Genomic DNA, 16,363 nt, shown 5'->3' on the forward strand with positions numbered 1-16,363 from the left:
TTTATGTCTATGTAAAAATGGTTTTATCTTCCGGCCATTTAAAGTATTATAGAAAACACGTGCACAGATTAGAGAGATAGTCATTACATGAAGATCTACATAACATGGAAACACTAATAATGTCCTCCGATGCGTCTGAAAGTTATTTCTCATCTGTGTCTTACTGTATTCTTATTGAGAGTGTAGATTTAATTAGTACTGGTGCTTTCCGTGTCCTGCTGCTGGTAACGTCCGTCTAACTGGCAAACACACGCAAGACCACCTGAATTCTTAAATTTAGTACAGATAAAACATATAAATCCAAAAATCTAACACTTTAATAAAATTATCTGCAACTGAGTTACCTGTTCTGTATGCTTATAGCCTTAAAAACTGTCTCAGTAAGTAAAAACTTACTATGCCACAGAATAGATTTCCCCCCTAAAGAATCCATTGTTTGGAGAGTGCATGCCTGTGTAGGAGGACGGGGACTTATTTTATTTAAAAACACAGACACTTCAGGGTACCGTGATATTCATATATATATATTTAAACATCAACAGGAAACTCGAAGAAATGCATCTCTCATCTGTGTGGAAGCTACCTGCCTAATGTTCTTTGCCATTCCGGAATACCTGTGGGGAAAGACTGCAAACCATGCAAATGCTAATTTGAAAAAAATAAAAATAAGAACCATTGGAAGGACACAGGCAATCATCGCCAGCTCTGAGACGGGGGGAAATGAATCCCCACACAAACAAAGCACGCCTCTTCTATTTTCTCCACTTTGGAGGAAGAGAATGAAAAAGTGAGGAAGGCATTTAGGAGTGTGGATTGGAAAAAACTCTCCCCTGGAGAGCATGGCTTGATGCTGGTGTATTAGGGAAAGTGCAAACACAATAATTAACAAGGAATCCTGAGACTTCAGCACACCAGAAAGGGTGTTGGCTCCTGGAGGAACCGGGAAATAAGAAGAATAAATTAGAGCAGGCTGGGTGACACTGAGCAGCTCCCGAGGGCCGTGAAGGGCAATGGGGAGCTAATCAGCTTTGACACACACCTTGGGAAGGCAGGGAACCAGTGGGTACCCTTCCTATTTCTGAATCCACATAATGAACTCCACACTGAGCACACAGCTGCTTATTTATTCTCAGCTCAAATTCAAGAACCAACCTTCCAGCCTCTCTTCCTGGGTTTCTCTGCTCTCTGGGAGCAAGCCTGATGCCCTGGCTCCCCATCACAGTAACCCACTGTGTGGGATTCCAGCAACCCGCTAGCTCCAGGCCGATGCCCAGCCTCGAGTGTGAACATTTTCTAGGGTACGCTCTTATGGGTGCTTTTCCCCTCTGTGTATTTTCCTGAATTATGAACCCTCTCTCTAGAAGCCCTAGAATCTCCCAAGAGTTAAAGTAATTGGTAAAAATTAGAGACAAAGAGAGATGAGTCCACTTACAGGGTGATGGAGGAAGGTCATTGGTTAATTATAATAAACCAACTGCTTGGCCTCATAGCTTAGAACATAGATGGGAGGAGGAAACAGAATAGAATTCTGGGCAGAAGAGGAAGTGAGGTCAGACGCTGCTCTGCTCCCGGAGAGACTTGACAGCTCTGCTCTGGAGCAGAGACGCCATGCTCAGCCCTCCCAGGTAGACGCAATAGCTCTGCGCTCTGAGGCAGACGCATGAAGCTCAGACCCACGATGGACGGAGGCTANATAAACCAACTGCTTGGCCTCATAGCTTAGAACATAGGTGGGTGGAATAAACAGAATAGGATGCTGGGCGGAAGAGGAAGTGAGGTCAGACTCTGTTCTGCTCTCTGAAGCAGAGACGCCATGCTCAGCCCTCCCAGGTAGACGCAATAGCTCTGCGCTCTGAGGCAGACGCATGAAGCTCAGACCCACGATGGACGGAGGCTAGAATCTTCCCAGTAAGCACACCTTGGGGTGCTTACACACATTATTAGAAATGGGCTAGTCCAGGTGCGAGAATTAGCCTGTAAGGGCAAGAGTTCATGGGCCAAGCAGTGTTTAACTGAATACAGTTTGTGTGTTGTTATTTGGGGCATAAGCTAGCCAAGTGGCCGGGGTGTTGGGGACGCAGCCCCGCCGCTCATATTTCAACAACAGGGGACACTTGCAACTGTAATTTTTAAAAGAATTTTCCTTTTAGTTCCAATATAATTCTGCGCTTTTCCAATTTTGCCCTTTACAAATGCCAAAGAAAATGTTCCTGTTATCTTGTGGGTCATAAAAAAAGGCAACATAATGCATTCCTGCTTCCCTTAAGGTCCACAAAGAGTTCCCTTCCGTTGAAGGGCACCCTTTAGATGGCTCCTTACAAAGAGTGAAAAATAACACACAAACACTCTGTGGCAAATCACTGTTATTCTTGCGCATGGAAGGTAGGGTGTGTGTGTGTGTGTGCGCACGCGTGCGTGTGTGCGTGTGTGTGTGCGTGTGTGTGTGTGTGTGTGAGAGAGACGTGAGCATGCACGCGTGTCCATGCTGTGTGGCTTTATTATCAAGATGTCCTCCACTATTGGTAAATTAATAAGCCAAACTCCGAGCCATTTGCAATGAACGTAGGATTCTTTAGTGAATAACTGTAGCTAAAATCCAAGGTATGATTTTAATATTTGGATCTTTTTTTTTTTTTTTGACAAGGTTTCTCTGTAGCTTTGGTGCCTATCCTGGAACTGGCTCTTATAGACCAGGTGGCCTCGAACTCACAGAAATCTGCCTGACTCTGCCCCCGGCCCCCAGTGCTGGGATTAAAGGCGTGCAGCAATATTTGAATATTTTAAAAATTAACTATTGCATATTTTTATTTTGTGTAGTTGAGCGTTTTCCTTGCATGTATGTAAGTCTGATGGCAAAAGAGGGTGCTTCATTCCCTGGAACTGGAGTTTGAGGTGGTTTCCAGTTGATACAGGGAAGCTGGGAACCAAACCTGGGCAAACCTACAGAAGCAGCAAGTGCATTTAGCTGCAGAGCCATCTTGCCGGCCTTGGTTGTTCTTTAAACAACAATAAGGAAAAGATTCATTTTCACATTTTTATTTAAGTGTCTATGTAAGTGTATGCCACTCATGTGCAGGTATCACTGAAAGTCAGAAGAGGGCATGGGATCCCCTGGAACTAGAGTTACAGGTGGGTCACTCAGCAAGGGTGCTGGGAACCTTCCTCTGGAAGGACAGTCAGTCAGTGCTCTTAACCACTGAGCCACCTCACTAGTCCTGTTTTGACTCAGTTTAGTGAAAACTAAGGGGCAGTGCTTGCGAGCACTCAAAAAAATGATGAGACTGCAAAGATGGGGAAGATTCAGCACAGAGGAAGGGGGGCAGCCAACACGTAAAGACAGACATCTGAGAAACCCAAAGTCCACAGCCCGTGTAAGAGAGAGCAGGCCCCAGCAGGTACATGACCAACACACCACAGTAACACAGCACAGATATCTGTGGACCCAGGAGAGCAGCCAGAAGCATGTGTTAAAGGTCACATTTGAAAGAGAAAGGTTTTCACATAAAACTCCAAAAGTCTGGCTTTTCTTGGAAAAAAGTATGTATCCAAGAAATGGCAACGAGAACCCATAGTATGACACCAGGTCTCTGGTTCCCCAGTCCTCACCCTGAGGAGCTGGACCCTAGAGACAACTGCATGGACAAGCCTTGTCTTAGATGGAAGGAAGAGCTGCCAGAATTTTAGACTCTGACCCACGAAGAGAAACTAGGAGTGAGGCCCAAATGCTTACTGAGATTTGCTTTCCTGGAAACTGCACAACAAAAAGCCAAAAGAAAGGCCTTTCTCGGTATCACTTGACATGGGGCCGCTGCAGTTGACTGAGGAATCTACACTACTCGTTAAGTTCTCGGAAGGACAGACAGCTTGCCGATGGGGTCTGTCGCAGTTAGGGTTTCTATTGCTGCAAGAAAACACCATGAGTAAAAAGCAAGTTGAGGAGGAATGGGTTTATTTGGCTCACACTTCCACACTACTCTTCATTACTGAAGGAAGTCAGGACAGGAACAGGATTTTGAAGCAGGAGTTCATGCAAAAGCCATGCAGCCTTGCTGCTTACTGGCTTGCTCAGCTTGTTTACTTACAGAACCCAAGAGGACCCAGGACCCAGAGGTGGCCCCACCCACAACGAGCTGGGCCCTCCCTCACTGATCACTATTTGAGAAAACTTCCAGCTGGATAGCGTGGGGACATTTTTTCAGCTGAGGCTCCTTCTCTGATGGCTCCAGCTTGTGTCAGGTTGACACAAAACCAGCCAGAGCAGGATCTGAGAGGAAAAATGTTTCAGATTCCATTATATGAAATCACTTACTTAGAGATTTCAACAACCAACTGCACCGTTCCAAAGGATTATTAGAGCAATCTGGTAGAGGGAAAGCATGGTAGCCTTGGCTGGACCAGCAGATGGAACAGGAGCCAATCCTTATGGATGCTGGGCGTAGCGTCTAGAGGCCTCTCCAGCCTTGCTCCAGCTCTGGGTCCCAGACTTCCACCTTTGCCCCAATGCGCCAAACTCTGCATTCTCAGGCTTCAGGCCGTCCTGGGCCAGACTCCATGCCTCGAAGACCCTAACCACTAAGACTCTCTCTGTTCAAATCCACCCACCTCTCCAGATACAGAGCTAACGAAGAGTGCTTGACCTCCATTTCAAAGACTCTCCCATCGACACACTTCTGCCGAAGATGCAAACCAAGCCCTAAGTACTAGTTTGACATCACTATCACTGTATGTGCAGTTCAGCCCACACAAGGGAGGCTTCTGAAGGCCTAGAGGGAGTCCCTTTAGAGTCATCTCTGTCCAGTACAATCACTCAACACACATTTATCTTAGAAATTTAATTACTAAGGACATTCGTTACATAAAACAACGTCGATTGTCTTAGTCAACGGGCAGGTGGGCCACAGAAAGCCTCCAAAAGGAAGAAGGGAGTTGCTGGTCACAGGCGCCTCGCCATCCTAGAAACGACTGCACTGTAAAACCAACCAGCTCAGGTTTGAAAAGGGCTTCACAGCAGGGAAACAGTCCAATCCCAGCAGAATTGCATTTTGTGGGAACTTAGAAAGGTTGCCATGGGAATTTTGATTAGATGCATGTTGTGTTGTCTGTAGCCGCTTTAGTTCCTCTGTGAGTCTCATCCCCTAGGCCATAGGGCACCTACCCACCATGCCCAGCCCCTGTGCTAGGTTAGGCCTTACTCTAGCAAACCTGGGTCCAAGCAGCATTAACCCATAAGTGATGGAAACCCTATCGGCACAGTGAACTGGCTCAAAACTAACTCTGCTATGAAGAACAATTCAGCGTCTGGGAACTGGAGCATCACAGTGCGTTTCTTCATCTACAACTGTAGAACCACCTGGGACTAACTCCACACTCATAAAACAAAGACATGACATTTTAATAACCGATTTCCCTCGGCCTTCAAGTTATAAGATTTTTGGCAATTCATTCTAATGAAAACTGCACAGAAAAAAAAGTAACTTATCTACACCCAGACGCCAGGCAAAATGAACTATATTGTACAGTAAAACCAACTAAGAGGGATTGAAGAGGGGAGGGGAGAGGCAGGGAGGGGAGCAGAGAAAAATGTATATATATATATATATATATATATATATATATCCACTAAGTGGTCTTCAGAAAGAACTAAGGAAGTGAGGCACAAAGTCTTTTCACTTATTCAAGATTACATGTTCAGCTATTTATGCCGGAGTCACTTTCCCAAGGAAACTGACTCTGACTGAATTCAACAAACTCAGCTGAAGAATGATCCGCACAGGGATGCAGTTTGACACGATTTCCAGAAGAAAAGATCAGACAGTGTTTTGTGGATTTCGGTGAAATCTGTCACACGGGAGGGTTCAGAGGCATTGTCACTGCTGACTGCTGCCTTTGGGGGAACTCGGTAACGATTTCAGTTCATCAGGATGCTCTCCAGTCACCCAAACGGTGCTGTGAAGCTTTTCTTCTGAGACTTCCATAAACGCTTCCCACCTCATGCTCGTATTCCTGAGTGTGCCCCAAAGAAGCAAGGCCCAGGGCTCAGCAATGGCTCATAAGGGAAGGCTGCCAAGCCTGAGAGTGTATGTGTGAGTCCTGGAACCCACGCGGTGGAGGACAGACTCAACTTCTTCAAGACGTCTCCTGGTCTCCACACACACACAAAATATAAATACAAAATTATAAAATGGAAACAAGGCCCAGGTTAAAATAAGATTTCTCTTTCAGTAGTAACATGACAGATATGTCATGAGTAATTTCTCAACCAGACAGCTGGTCCCTGGAGAGCAAGTCCTATATCTAATGGAGCCCTCTACCTTCCCCCAGGTACGGCTCCTGAACAACGTATTAACGAGAACACGGGACTCTTGTTTTACCATGCTTTGCGGCTAATCCGTGTTTTACAAATCCGAGGTTTGTCGCAGCTGTACTGAGCCTGTCTACTGATACCATTTTCTTAACAGCTTATATAACCATTAGCACTGTTCATCAATAAACTACTTTTTAAATGAAGGTGTGTGCATTTAAAAAAAATAAAGCTACCACATGCTTAATAAGAATATAATACAATGTAGAGAGAGCTGCTATATGCACTAGGAAAGAAAAAAATTGTGATTTGCTTTATTTATAATGTCTGCTTGTCATGATGGTCTAGAAATAAACAAACAATACCTATGATATTCTTACAACCTTAATAGATGTTTGTAGATGGATGGATGGAGAGCTGGATGGATGGATGGATGGATGGATAAATGGGGGACGGATAGATGGAGGATAGATATAAGCTTGAATCAAAGTGGGTTTCTGCTTGTTTGTTTGTTTGTTTATAATGTTGCATACCCCAAAGTCTGGCTAGTTGCCAAAAACTTTGTGTTCATGGCTCAAATGTTCATGCTGCAGGTTTACTAAGCTTCAAGTAGTGGCTCTGGGGTTTTTCTGCCAGTACACTTCATTTGGATGCAGAGTAGAGTAGGCAGTTTTCCTCAATCTATCAGTGCGCCCTACTTGAGAAATATTAGCTAGGACTCATTCATTCCCTTTTCCAGAGCTAAATAATTTCACTTAACAGTATTTATGGCTGTCAGACATTGGCAGTCTTTGCTAAAAGTGTGGGTTTGTCTGTTCATGTTAAAAATTAATCATGTAAGCTTTCTTCTGTTTTTCTTTCTTCAATTACCTGCTGATACAGAGCTTTGAGATTTTTTTCTTTGCTTGCTTGCTTGTTTGCTTGTGTGAGTGTGTGTTTGTGTGTGTGTGTGTGTGTGTGTGGTGGGGGAGGGTCCCTGATGCAGAAACAAAGTAATTGCACCGGAGACAAAAGCACCTTTAAAAGTGTTTCTTATGACCCTGCTCAGCCTTCACCTCTTTCTACCCAATACTGCTCAGGATGGAAACAGAGATCCACTGGTCATGCTTCCTTGGTTTCACTTGGTGCATTGCCAGATTTTTTTGTAGCTTTCTTTAAAAAAAAAAGTCAGTTCCAAAGACTCATCACAAAGTTAATGTTTCTCTTCCTCAGTTGACCAGAAGATGGAGTGTGTTGGAGCCAATGGGACAGTGGCCTGGGCATCCAGGGGCAGAGAATGAACTCCAGTCACAGTCACTGACCTTCTCCTCTAGAAAATGCTCCCAAACACCAGTGTCTTGATCTTCAGAACCTTATTTTCTTCTTCCCTCTCTAACCCTCTGGCTGTCCTGGTTGGCTTGTAAGGGACAAAATGGGGATCCGGTTTGCTCTTAAACAGTGGCATCGTCACCCAGCTCATCATGTGACTAAATATGCCTTGCAAGTCATCAATTATAAAACTCTCATTGTGTCAAGTATACAATGGGAGGCTCAGAAAGTTCCACTGATGCTCCCTGGCACGATAGCCCTTCCCAGAGACCACATGCAACTTGGAACATGGGCCCTCCACCCAGGAGCCTTGGGCCCTGCCCCAGACAGAAGAAGGGTAAACCCTAACTATGTGCGTGATACATAAGGATGAGTCAGGACCTCTGTACCCTTGCTACTCAAAGTGTGGTCCATGGAGAAATGAGGTCAGCATCATCTGGGACCACACTGGAGATGCAGCATCTCAGGCCTGACTTCAGACATGCTGAACCAGAATGTTCTTTAACAGCATCCCCAGGAGACCTGCAGACAAATTAGCTTGGGAGTGTACTCCGGGTGTAAAAAGAGGAAGAGGCATAGCTTCATGTCTGCTCTGGTGCATTTGTAATACCCACACTTCATCCAGGCCCTGTGCTAGCATCAGCGCCACAGCAGAGCACACAGAGGCCACCCCTACAACTTGACCCCAGTGCAGGCAGAATTTTCTCTCCTTCCTGGTCCCACAGCTGTTCAGTCCCAAAAAACACACAGAGGCTTATATTAACTATAAACTGCTTGGCCTATTAGCTCTAGTCAACTTAAATTAGCCTATAATTCTTGCCTGTGTTTAACTTCATGCCTTGGTACCTTTTCTCAGTGCAGCATTTTCATCTTGCTTCCTCTGCTTCTGGCCGGTGACTGACTCTCTGTCTTTCCTCTTCCCAGGATTCTCCTTCTGATCACCCTGTCTATACTTCCTGACTAGCTAGTGGCCAGTAAGCGTTTTATTAAACTAATATGAGTGGCAAATCTTACAGTGTACAAGAGCATTCTCCCACAGCAGCCCAGGTGTGTGTCTCCTCTAAACACCAAGACTGAAAACCCAGCCCGATAAGCAGCATCACGGGAGCCTGGCTGTGCTTATGCAACACATGGTGAGGTGGATTGTTTATTCCATATCAGAATTTTGTGTCCTCTGAAGGTTGATGGGTAAAATGGGAGGACAGTGGGGAATGTAAGCCCCTCTCCTGAGAGCATCTAGAGCTAAGAATGAAGGCATGGGAGTTGGTATCCTAGTATGAAAGGGTAAAGGTTGCTCCATCTTGTCTCAGCTGGAACCATTTTTGATTTAACCTGAAACTGAGTCTTCCTTTTTCGACCCCACCCCACCTGCTGTGAAAAGTCCCAATTTTCTCTACCCTTGCCTTGAAAGTGACTAACCCTGTTCTAGAAACTCTGAGTCAAAATGCCCCAGCTCACTGCTTGTTCTTGGTTTCTGTTACGCTGCTTGCTTGCTTTACCCCTGCTGCAACTGCCAACTAGGATGCAGTTTTTCTGTGTTTTTTTGTTTATTTGTTTGTTTTTTGTTTTGCCTTTAGAAGCTCCCTGTAAAATGCATTGAGGCTGCTGTGTGGAAGAGTTCTCTCCAGGCAGGTGTGGGAAGCTTAATACAGACTCTCATTTTGAACTGTGGTCGTGTTGTATGTCTCTGGGTCTCAGTTTGGACTGCGGTCTTGCTGCATGTCTCTGGGTCTCAGTTTGGACTGCAGTCCTGCTGCATGCCTCTGGGTCTCTACCCTGCAAAGCTAGGAGGAAGTCAGGGTTCCTATTTCATGAGCTGATGATGCAGACAAAATTATAGTTATCATATGTGGAACACAGTGAATGTTCGTTCAGTTAACATAAGCTGTTGACACTATATGAATATCTTGTGTGTCTGTGTAAATTAAAACCACCATGGTCCCCAGAATAATTTCCTCATGTGATTATAGCAGATATTAATCCACAGCCAATGGACACAAAGAAACAAGTATGAAAACACAGACAGGCACTGTGTTGTCCCCTTACAAAGCACACAGGGGCCCAGGACCATCACACAAACAAGTTCTACCTTAGTGCCCAGAGCCTGAGAAGCCGCTATGAAATAATGAGAAGTCCATCTTGGCATGTCACCTCATGCCCACAGCTGTCCCTTGTGACTATGCTAGGTCAATGGAGAACCACTGCAAAGAAACTTTTAAAAGGCGAGCATGACTTGCCTGCTCCCTTTACTTTAAAACATGAGTCTTGTTGCCCATTCCTTCCAAGACTGCTGGTCAGAGGCTAAATCCAATTTCCTTTCTCAAACTTCAATTTATTTATTTAATATTTACTAAGCTGGAGTCTCTTGTTACAGAGACTGGCCTGGAACTCACTGTGTAGCTGAGGCTAGACTTTAATTCCTGACCTTCCTGCTTTCGCCTTCCAAGAGATGGAATCACAGCGTCCACCACCACACCCAGCTTCAAATTTTAATATTATAAAAGTAGCTAGACCTATTGTACTTTTTGCTTTTATCATTTTTTAAGGGTTTTAAATGAGTATTGCTCCATTTGAAAAACTAAATCTATCTCTTTTCCCACTTAGGCACAAGTCAAAATGTAAAAGTAATACTCGGTTGGACAAACTAGCCTGAAATCATCCTTCAGACATCTACAAAGTTAAAACCATGACCAGCCCAATGACAGTGTGGGGCGGGAGGTAGGGGATGTGGAGTGGGAGGTGGGGGATGTGGAGTGGGAGGGAGGATGTGTGGCTGGAAGTGTGGGGTGTGGGGTGAGAAGTGGGGGATGTGGGGTGGGAGGTGGGGGATGTGGGGCAGGAGGTGGGGGATGTGGGGCAGGAGGTGGGGGATGTGGGGCGGGAGGTGGGGGGTGTGGGGTGGGAAGTGAGGGATGTGGGGATGGGAGGTGTGGGGTGTGCTGTAGGAGTGGGGGTGAGGGCAGGAGGTAGGGGTGGGAGAGATGCTTTCTTCAGAGGTGACTGACAGAACTTCTTGTGAATTCAAAATTTTGAAGTATTTCTAAACTTTGGAGGGAAATATTGAGCCTGTATAAAGCCTTTAATAAAATGTTGTTTCCAACCCTGGCTTTTCAGATTAATGGTTTTATTATATTTTTCCTGGCTGTGTGATTCTGGGCGCATGCTTCTTCCGAGAAGACACTGATCTAGCTGAGAGGATAAGAACTTGAACTCCTCTTGCAGCTGGACACGGCACTGTTTCTTGCCATGGAACATCTCTCTGATTGTCCCTTTTGGCTTCCCTGTCAGAAGGCTTGCCCTAGTGGTGACACACAAAACCACCCCCTCCTCCCTCCTCTACATCCAGAAGCCTTAGTCTCCACACAACATGGGACAGGCATTGCAGGGTCCTTACCTGTTGGTTTTCTTGACCAGGATGGCCCTAAAGATGTGCTCAAGGAATCTCTTCTCTTGCCTGTTCGTCGGCTGCACAAAGGGGTGCAGGGCAGCCAGGGAGAAGCCTTGCTGGTACAGTTCCAGGAGCTGGGCTGGCAGGTCCCGCAGAGAGGCTAACCTCACAGCTGAGGACCGTGGCAGCTCCGCTACAATGGGGAGAAGAGAGGCTGATCAGAGACTGGTCACCACTGTCATCCAAACCCTAAGACCCCTCTGCCCTGGGAAGGGCCTTCTGGGTCACTTCTTCCCAGATAAACCTTCCACAGACTTTATAAACAGCCATCTTCTCCCACTTCATCCAAAGACATCAATAAAAGAAAGCTCTCTAAACTGCTGAGCATTCTCTCCAGCATGTTTATTAATATGAGCAGGGCAGACAAGGTCTAAAAGTCAAATGGTATGAACTTGTATGCAGTGAAAAGTCTACATCCAATCCCTAGAGGCAATGGCTATGATGTATTTTTGGATATGTAATGACCACTGCTAATCCATCCATGATAGGCCTGCCTATCTACCCCTTTCTATACAAACATCAGAACAACCTTATATACACGTGTCATATACCCATTCTGTCCACTACAAAGTGATTCATAAGGAAAGTACCTTGTTAGGCTAAGCAGGGTGCTCACAATCGGTTTCATTTGCTTCAGTGACATGAGCCTCACTCTGTAGACCAGGCTGGCCTCAAACTCTTAGGGATCTTCCTGCCTCAGGCTCCCAGATGCACAGAGCACTTCCTGCTTTATTTCTTATAGATCTACTTATGTGTTACATCATTGATTTTAAAAGCTTTTGTTTCCATATGGCTTCAATAAAAATATCATTCCTACAAGATTTCACATGCACACACATATAGAAAATACATTTCTAAAGCCAGGTTACAGTGCATGCTTGTAATCCCTGCACTCTGGAAGCCGAGGCAGTGGGGTTGGGAATTCAAGGCCAGAATGGGGGACACAGTGAGACCACATCTCAAAATAAACAAGCAAAAGTACTGAGTAACAGACTATAACATGTTCAGATATTGCCAGATCTTTTATAAAGAATTATGGATTTGCTTCTCATTAGTAATATATAAAAGTTTCTTTCCCATGTCCTGGATGATCTCATAATAAGAAAAGCCTTTTGGCTTTGCTAAAGTGGGTTTTCACGAATAGGTTCCTCATGTTACTATGGCAGGAAAACCTTGGAATATAAAATAACTGTTTTGTTAATGCTTCATCATATATCACTTTTTTGCATGTAAATCTTAAATATATTTCAGATTTAACTTGTACAAAGCATACACTATGAATCCAAGACCCGTTTTGCCATTTTTCTCAATGATTTGAGAAGTGACTTTTGCCAGTAATGAATATAGTTGTTTATTACTGTAATAACTTATTTTGTGCAACGCTATTTCCACCAAGTTAGTTTCTTAAGTATGTCTTGGGTCTGCTTCCTGTTTATTTCTGAAGCCTTGTTTAACTACTTTTGCAAAATAATTTTTTAAAATAAGCTAAGCAAATTCCCCCTTATTCCCTAAAAAGTATTGATATTTTTATTGATTCATATTCAAACTACAGCCTAAACGAGAGTGCATATTGCTCGCCATGCTGCAGGTTCCTGGCCACAAACAGCACAGCACCACTTTTACTTGAGTTGTATTTTTGGTCCCTCTGGAGCAAATTAAAGTTTTGTCACATGGATATTACATATTTATCATATCCTAGTCATTTTATATTTTGTTTCTATTGGGGTAATAGACTCCCTGGTTGCATGTCCCTAATGCTCCCGCTGGGGAAGCAGACAGGCTTATTGCAGCTGACTGCACGTGAAGCAGTGCACAGACACTTGGCCCAGGACCTCCATCACTCATACAACTCCCAGGACTGGACACACAGGAGTCACAGCGACACAGCGGGGCCAACACAGTCACTAAGTCATCCCAGTAGCGAGGAACACAGAGCCACCCTCACTGGAGGGCCAGCCTCTCACTGTAGAGGTATCTACATGGGTTCTGACACGCTATCCAGTGAGATACTGTCACATGTAGAGGGTCCTGACATGGCTATCCCATGAGATACTGTCATATGTAGAGGGTTCTGACACGGCTATCCCGTGAGATACTGTCACATGTAGACGGTTCTGACATGGCTATCCCATGAGATACTGTCACATGTAGACGGTTCTCACATGGCTATCCCATGAGATACTGTCATGTGTAGAGGGTTCTGACATGGCTATCCCGTGAGATACTGTCATATGTAGAAGATGCTGACACAGCTATCCCGTGAGATACTGTCTTTGAGTTTGCAGATTCCTCCTCATGAGCATCCTGCACATGTCGATTTCCTCCTCCCTCTGCACGGCACCTCCAGGGCATGGCACTTGAACATCATGGACGCACCAACAGCCCCTACTGCACCCCTACTACTGCAACAGACCTCCCTTGGCTTATTTTCTCGATTCCTAGTCTGTCATGACACACTTGAGCAGCCCACAACAGCCAGGGGCTTCATCTCATACCCTGCTACTTAACAAGACCCCGGTTTCGGACTGCAGTAAACAATTCAGAATATCAGCAGGCAGCCTGGAAGATGAGACAAAGACTCGATACTGATGAGTGCAGACCACAAGCAATGATGATGCAGAAAATAAATACTCCCACCTTGGGAAATACATATCAAGTCATGCACAAATAAAGTATGTGTCTTACAGCTATTTTAAAATTCACAAACAAGGCTAGGAGTGGAACCCACAGAAGTCCAGCTAAACCTACTGGACCTGGTGATGGAGCTACATATGATAGCCCCCATGCCCTGCTTTCTTTGTTTTTACAAAAGATAAACATTTTTTAAAATAAAATGAGAAATAGTGCAGAAAATTAATGATTAAAAAGAGGATTTATGGGCAAAGCTATTTCCAACAATGTCATTCAAAAAGCAATAACTTGGAACCAAAGAGTTCTTCATAAACTAGTTGAAGACTAGTTAATGCCGGGCACCCAAGTGATGAAGCCCAGAAAGAGTAAAAGGTGGCAGCAAGAGTGTCAGATGCTGACGGGAAAGTGTCCACGGTGCACTGCTGCGTTGAAAACAGAGGTGCCTGTCAGTGTGCGATTGCTCTTCTACTAAAAACACAGATGGGGGATAGTAATATTTCTCTAGACACTGACAGTGGAGACAGATTATAACAGAGAGCAGGGCAGAAGGGCTGGGCATTTATTATACTTTCAGAACTACTATGATCCGCACAGACCATTTCAGAAAAGGACTTATAAGCCATTTGCATTGTTCTCTTTATACATAAATGAAAGTTTTAATGACTTTTTAAATTGAAGATTTCTGTTGCCCAGGATTAGAACCCAGTGCCTGTGCACACTAGGTAAGCGCTTTTAGCTGAGTGCAGTTTTTAGCACTTTTTTAAAACAGCCACAGCCCTCTAATTTATTACTTTAAAAACAAGGTTTACAACAAGACCTAGGATCCTTAGGAATTCCACATGGCACCAGAGCTCTCCCTTCCATACACCACAGAAAACGTGGAGGGAAACTCATCCTTAACTGACTGCTGTGAGCCTCCAGGCTCCTGGCAAAAACTCGCGTCTCCAGCCTAGGCCTGGAACACCAGTAGCTGCAACTACCCGCGCAAATCACCACACCCAGTTCAAGGACAGATTCCCTTGTTCCTTACTAGCAGCTCACCACAGCCATGTGATTATAATAAAGTTCTGTCTCCCATCAAATAGTGGTTATAAAATTCAGATGGGATGGCAATGGTGTGTGTGTGTAATCAACGAAGCCCAAACAATCACGTTCAGAATGGGTGGGGCCTGGCAGGGGTGGGGGCTGGCAGACGGGATAATGACGACACTAAGGGCCTCGGGCCATTAGATTGTTCTCCATCCCCACCCAACTCCTTACCCTTCACATTCCCAAATCAGTGCAATAAAGAAAATATTAGTCTTAGAGCTAAAAGCTTCCTGGACAAAATATAACACCCTCTAAATTTTTCTTAAAATCTAACACGTCTGTCAAAAGTCAATAATTTTATGACTTTAATTTTGGTAAGTCAGAATGAGTTTACCTTTGTGGTTAAAAAATGAGTCTCAACAATCACAGTGCAATACAAAAAGCTTATACTATCCATAAGATTAAACATCTTAATTTCGTGTTTCCATTTGAACCTTAACCTACAAATACAAAAGCCAAATGTTTGGTTCTCATGGCTGGAGAGATGGCTTATTGGTGAAGAGCCCAATACTGCTCTTGCAGAAGACTGGCGTTCAATTTCCACATCATGAGGCTCACAAGCTCCTATAACTCAAGCTCCAGAAGATCTGATGCCCTCTTACTGTTGTTGTGGGTACCTGTACTGAAGGGCACATACCCACACACAACCCTACACACATATACATAATCAAAAATAATAAAATGAATTTTTAAAAAGCCTAGTTTTTATAAAACTGTAAGTACCCCAGAGTTATTATTGGGAAAATAAACTTTATAACTACTAAATATTGTTAGAAAAATACGGAGTGGCTGGTCTGTTCAGGTGGACAGACAGATTGCAGCTGCTGTTCTGTTCTACCCAGCCAGTCAGAATAATCTCTCTAGTATTCTGTTTTGTAACAATTGTCTGGTTTTATTGCTGATTATGTAAACCTTGGATAAAAGACAGAACTCCCTCCCCATCTCATGGGTCCTTTCCTATGAAATGAAGATCTCAGATAGGCATTTGGGAAAGGAATTTATAACTCTAGTGAAGCAATTTAATTATCTCCAGCTCAAAACAAAGGAATCTATTTTCTAACTAGAAAAGTAGCAATGGATAGCACAATAAATGCTTTCAAAGTGAACGGAAAGGGTGTGTCAGAGCCAGAGCCAACACGGGGATAAGGGCTGACTCCACGCAGTGGGTAGAAATGGCGGGGGCAGGGCTGTGCCCACCGCTGCTCACCTGGCCACACCCTGCCTATGGGATGGCCCTGTGGAGGGAGAACTCTGACATCCCCGCTGTCATGCAGGAGCACAGGATACTCCAGGGGAGAGCAGAACATGGGGGGATCCCTGGATGACAAGTCCCAGAGGTGTGAGGCTGCCCTGTGTTACCACTTTGGATCAGGATCCCAACTCTGGAACCAGACACATGAGCCACTACATTGCAAGGTGGCACTTCTTGGTGTGCTGAGGGCAAGAAGGCTGATAACGCTGTGTCAACCACTGCTTCTCTCCACCTGCACAGGAAGGGCAGCACCCTGAGGAGGGTCATGTCCTCACTAACACCCCCTCTCATCTGCGCTACCCTGTGTACCGCAAAGCTGACTCTTGCTGGCTTC

The 16,363-nt window shown here is 44.7% G+C and overlaps 1 protein-coding gene across 3 annotated transcripts in view; it reads right to left on the reverse strand.

The window, feature by feature from the left end:
• The window catches only part of Rftn1 (raftlin, lipid raft linker 1), a 192,991-nt gene that overhangs the window by 93,125 nt on the left and 83,503 nt on the right, over positions 1–16,363 (reverse strand). For all 3 annotated transcript variants that reach the window (XM_050165080.1, XM_050165078.1, XM_050165079.1), the window contains exon 3: positions 11,004–11,190. In XM_050165080.1, coding sequence (XP_050021037.1) covers positions 11,004–11,190 — 187 coding nt within the window. The remainder of the gene's footprint in view (positions 1–11,003; positions 11,191–16,363) is intronic.

The sequence above is a fragment of the Alexandromys fortis genome, unplaced genomic scaffold (assembly GCF_014885135.2).
Source record: "Alexandromys fortis isolate MF-2015 unplaced genomic scaffold, M_Fortis_MF-2015_v1.1 scaffold_121, whole genome shotgun sequence".
Classification (NCBI taxonomy): Eukaryota; Metazoa; Chordata; class Mammalia; order Rodentia; family Cricetidae; genus Alexandromys; species Alexandromys fortis.